The sequence below is a fragment of the Heterodontus francisci genome, chromosome 17, assembly GCF_036365525.1.
Source record: "Heterodontus francisci isolate sHetFra1 chromosome 17, sHetFra1.hap1, whole genome shotgun sequence".
Lineage (NCBI taxonomy): Eukaryota > Metazoa > Chordata > Chondrichthyes > Heterodontiformes > Heterodontidae > Heterodontus > Heterodontus francisci.
In genome coordinates this window covers 40,628,026-40,645,743 of record NC_090387.1, presented here as the reverse complement: position 1 = coordinate 40,645,743, position 17,718 = coordinate 40,628,026, and the positions used below count along the sequence as shown (strand labels likewise).

Here is a 17,718-nt window from a genome sequence, read left to right as displayed (position 1 = left end):
GACAATTATTTCGATGTAATTGTGTTAACAAATGGTCACCACTTCACATTTGCTTTAGTATAAGTACTCCATTTTCACATATTCTAAATACTCTACAGAAAGAAAAGGACAGAAAAACACTCTGCCCAACTAAGTCATTCTTATGTTCCTTATCACCAGACCTTGGTGCAAACACATTTCTTTCAATCCCCCATCTCCGTTTTAACTTACGACTATTTCAATTCCAACTCTAATCCTGACATGGCCCTCAAACCTTCATAAACAATTCCACCCTTTCTGATTAAGTCTACTGTAATTGCATCAATTACTTTGAGGCAATTCAATCTTACTGTACTTACTGTCTTCAGAATAATTTTCAGCCTTACTTTTACATCTTGTTATGGTACTTTATTTTAAGATTTACAATGTTCAACTCATAAATTCCTCTTACAAATTTAAATACTTATGTCACTCGGTATCTCCACATATACCCTAAGTAAATGCAATAAATAAAGATTCCTCAATATCCCCTCATTGCACTTAGATCTTAGTTCTAGAATAATCCTAGTTGTTCTTTTTGCACTCCTTTGGACCATGTATAGATTTTTGTCCATAAACCAAAAAGAGTTACAATATTTTTCTGTAAAGCATTGAGAAGGAGTCAGGATATTACCTGCTTTGATTTGTGCTCAAAGTCCTTGTTATGCACTCTAAAACTGCATTGCCTTTTTAAACTGTTGTGTGATGTTGTCACAATGGTTATTCATGTGTACATGATGTAGCATATGATGATTTAATATCAATTTCAAAAGGGTACAAAAATGCAAAATGTTTTAACAAAAATGTAATAGTGATTATATATTAAATAGAAATAAAGGGGCTTCCAATGGCACTATTTTAACAAGTTCCTATCAATAAACTAGCAAATACTGAACTCAGATTTGAAATAAAAGTTTAGAATATTGCTTCCTCTGTTAGTCACTGGACTTCAATACTTCTGGCTAACATACTTTTGTAATGCAAGAGATGTTTTACCAAACATTTCACACTCCAATTCCTCTGAATCGGAATGGACCTCGTGCAAAGCTTGAAATAGATGTGCCAGCTCAAAAGAAAGTCAACATTTATGTTTTTGAAGTACTATGCTTTTCTGTCAGACCAAATTATTCCTGCGTTCAAATTAATCACCAGATGCGTCAGCGTAGCTCTTGTTGGTCGCAGTTTAATTCTGGGTCATGTGATTGTGTGTTTGAGTTCATCATTCAGGCTTTATACTACATTAAACCAATAAGTACTCCTGCTGTGCAGTTTTGCATCCGTTGTAATTTACCGTTAAATCAAGGTTCCATCTGTCTGTTTTGGTGGCGACAACAGTCGGGAAAAGAACAATTTCACAGTGAACACCTGTGAACTGTGGAATTATCTGCTGTTAAAAAGTGGGACTGTCGAGCCGGATCATTACAACGGCTGGTTAGTGTAAAGGGAGAGAATAAAAGGATGGGAACTTGGACCAGAACCCAGAAGCTACTGGAAGCATCGACACCTCAAGACATGAGGTGCTACTCGATATAAATTAGCAGCTCCGCCTCCAACCGTCCATCGCCCTCCGCTGTCTCTCCCACTGCCCGTTACCCTGGAGACGCCAAGCGGGACCCCCGACCCGGAAATAGAAACTAGTGGCACTGATTCCCAAAATGTCGCTTGTTGAGCTGCTGTCAGTGGAGATTCCACTCTCCGTATTTGATTCTCTGTGGTAGGGTTGGGCCGGGAGCACCGAGGAAGAGATTTTATATAGTTGAAGCCGCTGAGAGTCTGTCCAGCGAGCTCACCGCGGGCCTGGAATCCACTGTCAGCTTGTGGATGGTTTACCGGTGTGTCGCGCTCTTACTGAACAGCTGTTAACCCGAGGCCCCGTCTGCTCTCTCTCTCAGGTGGACCTAAAAGATCCCCGGCACTATTTCGAAGGAGAGCAAGGGAGTTATCTCTGGTGTCTTGGCCAACATTTAGCCCTCAGTCAACATCACAAAATCGGATTATCTGCTCATTATCGCATTGCTGTTTATGGGAGTTTGTTGTGCAGAAATTGGCTGCCACATTTCCTACCTAGCAACAGTGACTACATTTCAAAAGTACATCATTGATTGTAAAGTGCTTTGCAATATGTACGGTGCTATGTAATTGCTAGTCTTTCTTTCACAAACAGTGCTGGAATTTTGTTTCAAGTTAGGAGGTGGGGGATGAAACAGGAATAACTGGCCTTGGTAGTAACTGTCTAAAATTTGGCCCCGTATGTAGCTGCTTCAAGCTGTCCTATCTCCCATGCTATTGCTGATGCCTTCATATTTCTCCCCATCAATGAAGTAGGGTCACGGATAAAGTTCTTAGGTTCCTGAAAGTAATGGATATTCACCTTGATACAAATCACTTCTCCCTTATGTTTTGTCTATAGAAAAAGTATTTACAGTAGAGAAAGAAAATGTTGTCGAGGAGAATACTGAGATACAGATTACTAGGCTAGATGGGATTGAGGTTCACAAGGAGGAGGTGTTAGCAATTTTGGAAAGTGTGAAAATAGATAAGTCCCCTGGGCCAGATGGGATTTATCCTAGGATTCTCTGGGAAGCCAGGGAGGAGATTGCAGAGCCTTTGTCCTTGATCTTTATGTCGTCATTGTCGACAAGGAATAGTGCCGGAAGACTGGAGGATAGCAAATGTTGTCCCCTTGTTCAAGAAGGGGAGTAGAGACAGCCCTGGTAATTATAGACCTGTGAGCCTTACTTCGGTTGTGGGTAAAATGTTGTAAAAGGTTATGAGAGATAGGATTTATAATCATCTTGAAAAGAATAAGTTCATTAGCGATAGTCAGCACGGTTTTGTGAAGGGTAGTTCGTGCCTCACAAACCTTATTGAGTTTTTTGAGAAGGTGACCAAACAGGTGGATGAGGGTAAAGCCGTGGATGTGGTCTATATGGATTTCAGTAAGGCGTTTGATAAGGTTCCCCACGGTAGGCTATTGGAGAAAATACGGAAGTATGGGATTGAAGGTGATTTAGTGTTTTGGATCAGAAATTGGCTAGCTGAAAGAAGACAGAGGGTGGTGGTTGATGGCAAATGTTCATCCTGGAGTTTAGTTACTAGTGGTGTACCGCAAGGATCTGTTTTGGGGCCACTGCTGTTTGTCATTTTTATAAATGACCTGGATGAGGGTGTAGAAGGGTGGGTTAGTAAATTTGCGGATGACACGAAGGTCGGTGGAGTTGTGGATAGTGCCGAAGGATGTTGTAGGTTACAGAGGGACATAGATAGGCTGCAGAGCTGGGCTGAGAGATGGCAAATGGAGTTTAATGCGGAAAAGTGTGAGGTGATTCACTTTGGAAGGAGTAACAGGAATGCTGAGTACTGGGCTAATGGGAAGATTCTTGGTAGTGTAGATGAGCAGAGAGATCTTGGTGTCCAGGTACATAAATCCCTGAAAGTTGCCACCCAGGTTAATAGGGCTGTTAAGAAGGCATATGGTGTGTTAGCTTTTATTAGTAGGGGGATCGAGTTTCGGAGCCACGAGGCCATGCTGCAGCTGTACAAAACTCTGGTGCGGCCGCACCTGGAGTATTGCGTGCAGTTCTGGTCACCGCATTATAGGAAGTATGTGGAAGCTTTGGAAAGGGTGCAGAGGAGATTTACTAGGATGTTGCCTGGTATGGAGGGAAGGTCTTATGAGGAAAGGCTGAGGGACTTGAGGTTGTTTTCGTTAGAGAGAAGGAGGAGGAGAGGTGACTTAATAGAGACATATAAGATAATCAGAGGGTTAGATAGGGTGGATAGTGAGAGTCTTTTTCCTCGGATGGTGATGGCAAACACGAGGGGACATAGCTTTAAGTTGAGGGGTGATAGATATAGGACAGATGTCAGAGGTAGTTTCTTTACACAGAGAGTAGTAGGGGCGTGGAACGCCCTGCCTGCAACAGTAGTAGACTCGCCAACTTTAAGGGCATTTAAGTGGTCATTGGATAGACATATGGATGAAAATGGAATAGTGTAGGTCAGATGGTTTCACAGTTCGGCGCAACATCGAGGGCCGAAGGGCCTGTACTGCGCTGTTATGTTCTATGCAAACTTGAAAAAAGCATTGTAGTTGTCCATGAAACTAACTTTAGATTATAGTCAGTGGATCACAAGTACAATCTGTGCAAAACTGAAATGGAAGATTTTATATGATGACAATTATTGTTATTAATATTTGTAATCACTGTTTTCAGGGATCAATAATCTCTGAGAAGCTGTGCAAGCTAAACCATGACATTTTTGAAACGAAGGAAGACTGCCAAAGGCATTGAAGAGCGTCCAAAACAACAGGAGGATGATCAGCCTAAAGTAAAGCCAACAACTGGTAGGCTTTCCACATGTAGATGGAAAAGCTCACAAAATTTTTTATGAATGACTTTGAACCAGATTTTAGCAATTGTATCTTTTAGTATGTCAGTTAATAAATGGAAAACCAATCAAACACTAGCTTGGTTATAATTATTGATGCCGTAAGACCTCACGGCGATGCATTTCCCTCATCCAGCTCTCAGATCCGTTGGTACGGGAAAAGCGTGAAAAGAAAACTGATTTCATAAAAGTGTTCAGGGTACTTTCCTCAAACAATGTCTTAAATACCTACAAGGGGAAAGGTGTTGCTAGCTATAGTTAAGAGTAATGAAATAGGTCAGATAGATGATTTGAATGTGGATGAGCACCTTGTGAGTAATAACCATAATATGATCAGATTTCAGGTTGAAATAAAGGAAAATGTCAGGATTGGGCAGGTTTTAGAAAGATAGGGAATGAGTTAATTGAGGTGAAGTGTAACAGGAAATTGCCACAATACCGTAGATAAACAATGGGACATTTGTTAGAGAATAAATATGTACTTTTTAGAAAAAGATTATTTTAAATTTCAGAATGGCTTTGATTGGTAAAGAGGTTAGAAGCAAACCAAAATTGAAGAAGCAAATGAAAATACTGCAGATGCTGGACATCTGAAATAAAAACAGAAGACGCTGGAAACACTCAGCAGGTCTGGCAGCATCTGTGGAGAGAGAAACAATGTTAATGTTTCAGGTCGATGACCTTTCATCAGAACTCGACCTGAAACATTAGCTCTGTTTTTCTCTCCACAGATGCTGCCAGACCTGCTGAGTATTTTCAGCACTTTCTGTTTTTCATTAACATTCAGAATAAGCTAGATAGGTGTTTCAAGGAAAGGAGAATGAAGAGATATGAGAATAGGATGGCTGCGTGGGATTAGGACTACTTCTCATGGAAATCATAGAATCCTACAGTACAGAAGCCGGCCATTTAGCCTATTTCGCCCATCCTGGTTCTTTGGTAAGAGCTATCCAATTAGTCTCACGCATCCACTTTTTTCCCAAAGCACTGCAAATGTTTCTTTTTCAAGTATGTATCCAATTCCTTTTTGAAAGCTCTTATTGAATTTGTTTCCATTACCCTGTCAGACAGTGCATTCCAAATCATAACTTGCTGCAAAACAAAATTCTCCTCATCTTCCCTCATCATGCTGAAGATAAACACCAACAGCGACTGGTTGGGCTGAACAGCCTGTTTCTGTGCTGTAATTTGATGTCTACACATTATCACTTTTATATTTATCTCTTCCTAAATAATTCTACCATCTCAGCTTTGCCTTTCCACGTCATGTCACATTGTTTGATAGCCTATGAAACCACTCTAGAGGAAGAAAGAAATCACCCTAAAGGTGGAAAGATGTAGAAGAGTGTATATGGTTGATGTTCACTTGACATTTTGTATGGTGCTGTGAGCTGCACCATGATGAAGGTATGGAAGCAGAGGCACATTGGTCTTGGAGTGTACTGTGCAACATAGGTGATGGATGACAGCTCAGGACAGTGGCCAATGCATAAAGTAATGACTTGACATCTCCTTCAGTAACAGACGATGTCATTGGCAAGAAAGTTGTGATGGAAGGAGAAAGTGTGGAGCATTATTTTAGAAACACTGCATAGCATCTCAACTAAAATTAAAACCTAATAAAAGATTTGCATAGTTCAATGCTGCTTCAGCTGGATTGAGCATTCAGAATGAGTATAATTTTGGAGCTGAAATCAAATCGAGTGAAACCTGCTTACGTTCTTAATCAGTTGATGTTTTATTTAGTGAAACTATTCCATGGATCTAAGCCTTTATTTTGCCTCTGAAATATGTAAAATTAAGTGGGAGCAAGCTGTGTGTGTTTCATTTGTTGTGGAGACCAGATTGCTTTTCCAGGATGGAATGCCCCCATTCAAGTTCAGTTTGGAAACCTTGCTGACAACATAATTCAGAATATTAACTCAAAGCAGTACAGGTTTATAGAGAGATCTATCAGACATAACTCAATAACTTCTCAAATTGCTCGTAAATTTAAGTATCACTTTGTCAGCTATCCTGTGAAAGAAAAAGGTGAGTGAATATCATCACTGTTTACAACAGCTTCAGTCATTGGATCCTAGATAGTATTAGAATGGCATCAACTGGAAGAGAGTAGTTGAGGTGAATAGCATAGATGCATTTAAGGGGCAGCTAGGTAAGTGGATGAAGGAGAAAGGAATTGAAGGAAATGGTGATAGGGTTAGATGAAGTAGGGTGTGGAGCTTAAACACTGGCATAGACTAGTTAGGCTGAATGACCTGATTCTGTGCTGTAAATTCTATGTACGTGTATTTGCATCTGTACATTTCTACATTCGTACACTGACCGTACATGTTTAGAGGTTTGTACATATTTATAGGCTTCTGTGTTCTCACGTTATTTATCTGTATCTAGTGAATTCATCCACATAGTGTTTAGCTGTTTACCAAACCTGTTGTTTTTTTATCTCTTACCCATGCATACCTTGACTCGGACTCAATTGTCTGTGTACTAGGATGTGGCCAGTGCACTTCTAAGTCTGGTTTTCATCTATTCCCAAATACTGACTATGCATACCAGATAGCTTTCCTTGCCTTTATTACTTCAATACGTATTGATCTTGGCTTTTCTCTTTGTTTTCCTGCTTTCTGTAATGCCGCATTTATGTTGCAGTGCTTCTGTCTATGCTAGCTTTGACTGTGTTAATGCCTCCTGCTGGGTGGAGTACCATCGTACAAGCTGCTGCTAGAAAATTGCTAATTTTTTCAGGTCATGGATATACTGAACATTCAGCTGTTCATACAGGCCAGCATTGCACTTTGTGTTTTCTGGACTGTATAGACCTTTCTCTGACATTACCTGCTCTCAGAATTGTTTGTGCATGTATTCTTTTCCAGTGTTGCTGCTGAGGCTCTGGTAGCTTCTTGTTGTGACTATTGGGCACATTGAGGAACTACTTTAAGTAGAAGTAGTCTTATACTATAAATGTCAAAGAAGACTTGAGGTTGCTATTATTAACCTTGGTTGTCCCCAACAATTTTACTCGGTTACGTATAACATTTTAAAAATGAGCTGATCTGGAGTATTCTTATTTCTTGATAGTGTTTCTATTTTACATAAATAACCAGACTTTAATGAGGTTAAGGAAGTAATTATTATTAGCATTTGGCCTGAGATTTCGATCCAGTACAACTAGGATTTTAAGACTCCAAGTCATTTCTATTCTGGCAATAATGAAATAAAAATACTGAAATAAATGTTTTTCAAGTAAGTTGTTGAACATCATTGTTTTACTTTCCTGTAATCTAGTGTGTAATCCATAGGTCCAGTGGCATTGAAGCATATAACCTTCCTGGTTGGTGGATTTATGGCAATTTTCTTAGGACTTCTCACCTCAGTTTATGTTGCTACCTTGCATGAGAATGATCTGTGGTTTTCTACTATCCAGGTAAGAGGGCCAAATGTGTAAATAATACTAATATTAAATAAGTGAACAAAAATGGTGTTGGGAGGATTGTCTTTTTTGTAAACAGGCATGTTATCAGTTGTTTTGATTTTGAATTTTTTCTACCCGATTTGTATAGTAATCAGTCATTTAGTTTAATCTGTCACATTGAATATTCTATATACTGAAAATGTTGTCTGTAAATGTCTGTTAATACTGTGTATATTTCTAATATGTCTAATACTGTAGTGAGCTTGTAACATTGCTGATTGTCCATGATGCCATGTAGTATGGATCAAACTGGTGTCAACATTGATAGAGGCTAACCATGTGATACCACAGAGGGCCAAAAACCCATAGGGCAGTCTTTTTTATTTTCTACATTTTCATTTTATTTTTTTTCAATTATTTTTATCAGTTTTCCTTGCTTTGTTTTTACTCCTGCACGGCTAGAACTTGGCCCAGTTAGACTCCTTGCTCTGCCTACGTTAATTATAGATTAATTGCAATTAGTTGTATGCCGGTGGTGGGCATTAACTGGGAATTCACTTGAGCTCCTCTAAATAGACACAGATGAAAACTGGTTGTTGGGTTTGGATACTTGTAATGTGTAACTCTGTAATTAAATATAAAAGTGTGTAAAAATGGGCTCCAGTTCTATCCTTCACCAACTGGCTTTCTGGAGTAAAACATGGTAGCAGAGAATGGTTGTCTAAAGGTAAAAGTTGGAAGCTAGGAAAAAAAAACAGACAGAAAACTACATTCCTGGTAGCCATTGTGAAAAATGGCCGACGAAAAATGTAGATTGCTGGGGTATGATTTCTTGTCGATGTTCTCGGAGTCTGAATCATATAACCAGTGGAAGAATGAAGTGGATATGTGGACACGGATTATGTTCCTAACGAAGAGGAAACGAGGTATGGCCTTGGCATTGTCACTTCCTTCAGAAGTAAAGTATTTTGTGAGCTGGATACCCATCAGTTGGATAGTGATGAAGATTTGGAAGGTTCTTGGATGAAATTTACAAGAAAGATGATTTGGTAGATGCAGTTGAGGCATGGTCAGACTGTGGTAGATTTCAGAAAACAGATGGTTATTCCATGGAGGAATGTATCATGGACTTTAACAGACTGTGTAAAAGATTGATGAAATTCAGTTTGGGAATCCCTGGATCAGTACTAGCATTTAAATTGCTGGATTGTGCTAAGTTGTCTCATATGTACAGTCTCCTGGTTATAACTGACTTTTGGTTCTCGGCGAGGCAGGCCCTGGTGATCAGATGTTTGCTACCTTGAAAAAATTCCTGGGGAAGCAATCATTTCCTTCAGCCTTCATAGAACAAATGGGACATTCTGCAGTGACACAAAGTATAGAGGAGCCTCAGAGACTTGGACAATCTACAGCAGGCACCTCAAGACACTGGAGAACTACCACCAATGTTGTCTCTGCAAAATCCTTCACGTTCGTTGGCAGGATAGGCGGTCTAATGTCAGCATCCTCTTTCAAGGCAACATTTCTAGCATCGAGGTGCTAATCGCCAAAAACCAACTTCGCTGGGTGAACCACGTCACTCGCATGCCTGACACCAGGCTCCTGAAGCACCTGCTCTACTCTGAGCTTTGCCACAGCAAAAGACTCCCAGGAGGACAGAAGAAATGCTTTCAGAATGTTCTCAAGGCCCTCCTGAAGAAATCCAACATGCCCACCGACTCATGGGAGTCCCTATCTCTCAACCGCCCAAAGTCGAGAAGGTGCATTCAGGAAGGTACTAAGCACCTCGTGAGATTTCAACAGGAGCACACATAAGCCAAGTAAAGGCAGCGGAAGGAGCACACAGCTCCCCAAGTAACTTGCCTATCCAACTCTTCAAATGCCACGCATTGGACTCGTTAGACCTGATGGAACGAACTGAACCAGAGTGGAAGCAAGTAATCCGCGGTGCCAATGAAGAAGAGGAGAGGACTCAATGATTGCCAGATTTTGAAAGGGTCCAGATAATGGGTGCAGGTGCCAATACAGTGGAAGGATTAAAGACAGGCAAAATAAGGATGAAAACACTTTTAGCAGAAATTGCTGTTATAGCAGAAGACAGAGTTGGAACAGCAATAAAGCCGAATGAATTGTAAAAATGCCCAAGGAACAGTTAATAGGTGCTTCAGATGTGACTTCAAGTATCATTATGCGGTGAACTGCCCAACGTTGAGAGGCAGGGTCCTTGAATCATAGAACGTTTAAGGCACAGAAAGAGGCCACTTGGCCCATCGTGTCTGTGCCGTCTGAAAAACGATCCACCTATTCTAATCCCACCTTCCAGCATTTGGTCTGTAGTTCTGCAGCTTATGGCGCTTGAGGTGCATATCCAGACTCCTTTTGAATGAGTTGGGGGTCTCTGCCTCAGCTACCCTTTCAGGCAGTGAGTTCCAGACCATCACCTGTGGGTGAAAAAGTTTTTCCTCATCTCCTCTCTAATTTTTTTACCAATCACTTTAAATCTATGCCCCCTTGTCACTGACCTCTCTGAATAGACACTTCACCTACACTCTATCCAAGCCCCTCAAAATTTTGTACATTTCAATCAGATCTCCTCAGCCTTTTCTGTTCCAAGGAGAACAACCCCAGCCTATCCAATCTTTCATCATAGCTGCATTTTTCCAGTCCTGGCAACATCCTCGTAAAACACCTCTGTACCCTCTCTACTGCAATTACATTCTTTCGGGAATGATGTGACCAGAACTGCACACAAGCTTAAAGAATGGTTTATACAGTTCCAGCATAACCTCCCTGCTGTTATATTCTATACCCCGGCTAATAAAGAAAAAAATTCCATATTCCTTCTTAACCACCTTATCGACCTGTCCTGCTACCTTCAGGGATCTGTGGACATTCCAAGGTCCCTCACTTCCTCTATACTTCCCAGTATTTTCCTATTAATCTTGTATACCTTTGCCTTGTTTGACCTCCCCAAATGCATCACCTCACACTTCTCCAAGTTGAATTCCATTTGCTACTTTTCTGCCCATCTGACCAGACCATCAATATCTTCCTGCAGCCTACAGCTATCCTCCTTGCTATCTACCACACGGCCAATCTTTGTGTCGTCCGCAAACATCTTGATCATGCCCCCTACATTTACATCCAAATCGTTAATATACACCACAAAAAGCAGGGAACCCAGTACTGAGCCCTGCGGAACGCCACTGGAAACAGCCCTCCAGTCGCTAAAACAGCCGTCAACAATTGCCCTTTGTTTCCTACCACTAAGCCAATTTTGTATCCACCTTGCTGCATTTCCCTGGATCCCATGCCATTTTATTTTTTTAACCAGTCTGCCATGTGGTACCTTGTCAAAAGCCTTGCTAAAATCCATGTAGACCACATCAACTGCACTGCCCTCATCTATCTTCCTTGTTACTTCTTTAAAAAATTTGATCAAGTTGGTCAAACAAGATCTCCCCTTAACAAATCCATGCTGACTGTCCTTGATTAACTTGTGCCTTTCTAAGTGACAGTTTATCCTGTCCCTCAGAATAGATTCCAATAATTTGCCCACTACTGAGGTTGGACTGACTGGCCTGTAATTATTCGGTCTATCCTTCACTCCCTTTTTAAACAGAGGTATAATGTTAGCAATTCTCCAATCCTCCGTCACCACACCTGTATCCAGCGAGGACTGGAAAATGATGGTCAGTCCCTCTGCTATTTCCTCTGTTGCTGCTTTTAACAGCCTAGGATACATTTCATCTGGCCCTAGAGATTTATCAACTTTCAAGGATGTTAATCCCATGAATACTTCCTCTCTCCCTATGTTTATCGCATCCAATGCTTCATACCCTTCCTCCTTAACGACAACATCTGCATCGTCCCCCTCTTTTGTGAAGACAGACGCAACATATTCATTGAGAACCATACCAATATCTTCCGCTCCTACATATAGGTTACCTTTTTGGTCTTTTATGGGCCCTACTCTCTCCTTAGTTATCCTCTTACTCTTAATGTATTGATAAAACATCTTTGGTTCATCTTGATTTTGCTTGCCAATATTCTTTCATGCCCTCTCTTTGCTTTCCTAATTTTCTTTTTGATTTCACCCCTCCGCTTTCTATACTGCTCTTAGCTTTCTGTAGTTTTGAGTTCTCGGTGTCGGACATAAGCTTTTCTTTTCTGCCTTATCTTATCCTGTAGGCTCCTTGACATCCATGGAGCTTTAGATTCACCCTTTTTCTTTGTGGGAACATGTTTACGTTGAATCTCCCCTTTGAATGCCTCCCACTATTCTGACACTGATTTACCTTCAAGTAGCTGTTTCCAGTCTACTTTCGCTAAATCAATCCTCAGTTTAGTAAAATTGGCCTTGCCCCAATTGTGAACTCTAACTCCTGTTCTATCTCCGTCCTTTTCCATAATTATGTTAAAACTGACTGAATTATGATCATTACCACCAAAATGCTCTCTCACTGCGACTCCTTCCACCTGTCTATCTGCATTTCCTAAAACTAAGTCTAAAACTGCCCCCAGTCTTGTTGGACTTGCTGTATACTGGGCAAAAAAGTTCTCCTGAATATACCTCAAGAATTCTGCTCCCTCAATTCCTTTCACACTAAAATGATCCCAGTTAATATTGGAGTAATTAAAATCCCCTGCTTTTAGTGCCCTACTGTTCTTGCACTTCTCAGAGATTTGCCTACATATCTGCTCTTCTATCTCCCTCTGACTGTTTGGGGGTCTATAGTACACTCCCAGCAGCCTGTTTTCCCCTTTTTTGTTCCTTAGCTCAATCCATATGGCCTCATCCCTCCTCAGCTGTAATATTTCCTTGACCAAAATTGCGACTCCCCCTCCTTTCTTATTCCCCTCCCTGTCGCGTCTGAAAACCCTGTAACCAGGAACGTTGAGCTGCCATTCCTGTCCCTCCTTAAACCATGTTTCTGTAATAGCTGTGATAACATACTGCCACATGTCTAGCTGTGCCTCAGCTCATCTGCTTTATCTGCTATACTCCTTGCATTGAAGTAGATAATCTTGAGCACTGCCAAACTCTTTTTTTTAAATATTTTATAACTCTCGTTTCCTCTGTCTTCCAGACTCATCCATTAATTTTCTGCCTTTCATTTAAATTTCTGATTTTGTCCCAGCTGAGTCTACCCTCAGGTCCCCAACCCCCTGCCAAACTAGTTTAACCCCTCCCCAACAGCACTAGTAAAACGTGCCATAAGGAACTCAGTCTCGGCTCTATTCAGGTGCAAGCTATCCAGCCTGTACAGGTCCCATCTCCCCCAGAGCCAGTCCCAATGTCCCAGGAATCTGAAGCCCTCCCTCCTGTACCATCTTTCCAGCCACGCATTCATCTGTCTTATCCTTCTATTTCTGTACTCACTTGAGCATGGCACTGGGAATAATCCAGAGATTACTACTTTTGAGGTCCTGCTTGCTAATTTCTTACCCAGCTCCCTAAATTCTGACTGCAAGACCACATCCCTCTTGCTACCTATGTCGTTGGTTCCGATGTGGAACACAACTGCTGGCTGTTTATCCTCCCCCTTCAGGATGCTGTGCAGCCACTCAGTGATATCCTTGACCCTGGCATCAGGGAGGCAACACGCCATCGTGGATTCATGTCTGTGGCCATAGAAATGCCTGTCTATTCCCCTAACTATTGAATCACCTATCACTATGGCTGTTCCAGTCTTCCCTGCACCCCGCTGTGCAGCTGAGCCACCTGTGGTGCCATGGACTTAGCTCTGGCTGCACTCCCCAGGTGAAGCATCACTTTCCTCAGTATTCAGAACTGACTACCTGTTGGAGAGTGAGAAGCACTCCGGGGTCTCCTGTACTACCTGCCTGATTCGTTTTGACTGTCTGGTGGTCACCCATTCCCTCTCTCCCTGCCTACTCTTCAGCTGTGAGGTGACCACATCTATAAACGTGCTATCCGCGTAGCTCTCATCCTCATGAATGCACCACAGTGTCGCCAGCTGCTGCTCAAGTTCCAAAACCCGGAGCTCAAGCTGCTTCAATCGCAACACTTCCTGTACAAATGGTTCTCCAGGATATGGGAAGCATCCTGGAGCTCCCACATAGCACAGGAGGTGCACACTCGAGGTTGAAGCAACCCTGCCATTCCTTTATTTATTAGTTGACCCTTTGCTACTGCTAAAAATAAAAAGCCTTACCAATACTACAAAAGCTTAGAATTATTAATAAAACCTTACTAGTACTGATAAATCATACTAAAAATCAATAGAGTTCATTAGTTAAAATAAACCTTACTCAAAAAAAACTACCAGCTACTCACTTGTTCCTTATTATTAATAGTTAATTTTCACTCTTTTTTAGTCTGCCAGTTGTTGAGACACTATAACCCAGCTATTTACACACACACCCTAACAGTAGTGCACTAACTCAGCTATTTACTGATACTCCCTAACAGCAATACTCACCAACCAATCACCTTGCAGTTTTTCTGTGATGTCACTGTTCACTTTGTTTTCAATCTCCGGCGTGCCCGGAGTCCTCGCTGCTGCTCTGCCAGAAGGTATGTGCTCTAGGCCACGATCCTCGGGCTGTATTTATTGGCTCCCCACTCCCGTGTTCTTCCCGCCAGTTCACTGCCCTCCACTGTTCTCCCGGCTGCTAAGTGCTATAGGCCGCGATCCTCGGGCTCTATTTATCCACTGCTCGCTCCATTTTCTTCCTGCAGGTCCGCTCCTCTCTGCTGCTCTCCCGGAAGGTAAGTACTCAAAATTGAAATGACAAATTTTTTTCATTATTCATTCAGGGGATGTGGGCATTGCTGGCTAGGCCAGCGTTTATTACCCATCCCTAATTGCCCTTGAGAAGGTGGTGATGAGCTGCCTTCTTGAACGGCTGCACTCCTTAGGGTGTAGGTACACCAACAATGCTGTTCGGAAGGGAGTTCCAGGATTTTAACCCAGCGACAGTGAAGGAACGGCGATTATGGTTCCAAGTCAGGATGGTGTGTGGCTTGGAGGGGAACCTGCAGGTGGTGGTGTTCCCATGCATCTGCTGCCCTTGTCCTTCAAGGCAGTAGAGGTCATGGGTTTGGAAGGCGCTGTCGAAGGAGCCTTGGTAAGTTGCTGCAGTGCATCTTCTAGATGGTACACGCTGCTGCCACTGTGCGTCATTGGTGAAAGGAGTGAATGTTGAAGGTGATGGATGGGATGCCAATCAAGTGGGCTGCTTTGTCCTGGATGGTGTCGAGCTTCGGAGCTGCACCCATCCAGGCCAATGGAGAGTATTCCATCATGCTCCTGACTTGTGCCTTGTAGACGGTGGACATGCTTTGGGGAATCAGGAGGTGAGTTACTCACCACAGAATTCAGAGCCTCTGACCTGCTGTTGTAGCCACAGCATTTATGTGGCTGGTCCAGTTCAGTTTCTGGTCAGTGGTGACCCCCCCCCAGGATGTTGATAGTGGGGGATTCAGCAATGGCAATGCCATTGAGCGTTAAGGGGAAATGGTTGGATTCTCTGTTATTTGAGATGGTCATTGCCTGCCACTTGTGTGGCGTGAATGTTACTTGCCGCTTATCAGCCCAAGCCTGGTTGTTGTCCATGGGCTGCTTCAGTATCTGAGGAATCGGGAATGGTGCCGCACATTGTGCAATCATCAGCGAACATTCCTACATCCGACCTTATGATGGAGGGAAGGTCATTGATGAAGCAGCTGAAGATGGTTGGGCCTAGGATACCATCCTTAGGAACTCCAGCAGTGATGTCCTGGGACTGAGATGATTGACCTCCAACAACCACAACCATCTTCCTTTGTGCTAGATATGACTTCAACCAGTGGAGAGTTTCTCCCAATTCCCATTGACTCCAGTTTTACTAGGGCTGCTCAATGCCATACTTGGTCAATTGCTGCTTTGATGTCAAGGGCTGTCACTCTCATCTCACCTCGTGAGTTCAGTTGTTTGGACCAAGGCTGTGATGAGGTCAGGAGCGGAGTGGCTTTGGCGGACCCCAAACTGAACGTCACTGAGCAGGATATTGCTGAGCAAGTGCCACTTGATAGCGCTGTTGACCACCCCTTGCATCACTTTGCTGAAGATCAGGTGTAGACTGATAGGGCGGTAATTGGTCCGGTTGGATTTGTCCTGCTTTTTGTGCACAGGACATAACTGGGCAATTTTCCCCATTGCCGGGTAGATGCCAGTGTTGTAGCCATACTGGAACAGCTTGGCTAGGGATGCGGCAAGTTCTGGAGTGCAAGTCTTCAGTACTGTTCAGTACTATGTTCGTATGTTCATATGTACTATTGCTGGAATAGTATCAGGGCCCATAGCCTTTGCAGCTCTTGCATGACACAGAGAATTATGAGGACGAGGATGAAGATAATGATGAATCTAAACAAGTTAGACTGGTCACAAAGAGTTTTAGTCCTGTGATGAATGTGTTAATCGCGGTTCATTTAACTGTAGTGCTGGATTGTGCTTGCACTTCGACAGTATGTGGAACAGATAGGTTAACATGGTGCCTTGATTCACTAAGTAGTGAGAATAGATGCAAGGTTAAGGAATATTAAAGTACTACTTGCTTTAGGTTTGGTGATGACAAAACATTGAGGTCACGAAGAGAGTCGTAACTCCATGTAAAATAGCTGGACTAAGCCATTTTAAAGTACTGATGTAGTCTCTAGTGAGATATCTATGCTGTTGAGTAAGGCATCTATGAAATAAACACATATGAAACATGGCATGGAGTATGATAAGGCAATTGTTTTTAGAAAGTCAGTGGAACTGCATTTTACCCTGTCAGGACATTATTGTATCCCCTTAACAAAATCTGATGTTTCTCTGTAAGTGTTAAACAGGTATTAATGGCAACAGATGAAAAGAACCAGAGAGAAAAAAAGCAAGTTCAAGTTACCTCGACATTTTGCTCACCCTACTTGTCAAAGATTTAAAAACCATGCGAAAGGAAGCATGTGGGGTTAATGAAGAGCATACAAGGCTAATAGAAGAGATTAGTGAGAAGCGTGAAATCTGTAAAAATTATCAGAGGATACCACCATGTCCTATTGTAAGCCTTCCATTGGCACGTGACTTTAATGAGGTAGTTGCCATAGATCTAGGGGTGGCACAGTGGCGCAGTGGTTAGCACCGCAGCCTCACAGCTCCAGCGACCCGGGTTCAATTCTGGGTACTGCCTGTGCGGAGTTTGCAAGTTCTCCCTGTGACTGCGTGGGTTTTCGCCGGGTGCTCCGGTTTCCTCCCACAGCCAAAGACTTGCAGGTTGATAGGTAAATTGGTCATTATAAATTGCCCCTAGTATAGGTGGTAGGGGAATTGTGGGGATGTGGTAGGAATATGGGATTAATGCAGGATTAGTATAAATGGGTGGTTGATGGTCGGCATAGACTCGGTGGGCCGAAGGGCTTGTTTCAGTGCTGTATCTAAATAAATAAAGATATGGGACAAAGACAGAACTATTTTCATTCTACATTTGTAAACCTGGTGACCCGGTTTAGTCTTTTTACAATAGTAAAATTAGTAAGGACAAAAGGGTTATTGTAGACAAAATCACGGAGAAATGGATAGGACTGGACTTGGACACCAGCTAAGTTTCTGACTGATAATGGAGGGGAATTTGCCAATGACTCGAGAAGCTGGGGCTGTTCTCCTTGGAGAAAAGAAGATTGAGAGGAGATTTGATAGAGGTGCTCAAAAGCATGGGCATAAGTCTGGACAGAGTAGAGAGGGAGAAACTGTTCCCATCGGCGGAAGGGTCAAGAATCAGAGGACACCAATTTCTATCCTACCGCTTTGCTCTGACTTGCGTATCTGCCCTGGCTGGCTTGACATTATCTCACCCAAACTGACATTTTCCCAATCACCCAGCTGGAAATAATATGTTATTGTCTTCCC

General features: G+C 42.4%; 1 protein-coding gene across 8 annotated transcripts in view; it reads left to right on the top strand.

Moving 5' to 3' along the window:
* The first annotated feature begins 1,303 nt into the window (after nt 1–1,303).
* Nucleotides 1,304–17,718, top strand: part of dpy19l3 (dpy-19 like C-mannosyltransferase 3) — a 120,183-nt gene continuing 103,768 nt past the window's right edge. Inside the window, exons 1-3 of one of the 8 annotated variants that reach the window (XM_068049328.1) lie at nt 1,304–1,535; nt 4,236–4,366; nt 7,713–7,837. In XM_068049328.1, the coding sequence (XP_067905429.1) occupies nt 4,273–4,366; nt 7,713–7,837 (219 nt within the window). In that variant the 5' untranslated portion in view covers nt 1,304–1,535; nt 4,236–4,272. The other 7 variants (XM_068049325.1, XM_068049324.1, XM_068049323.1 and 4 more) reach the window with 7 other exon arrangements.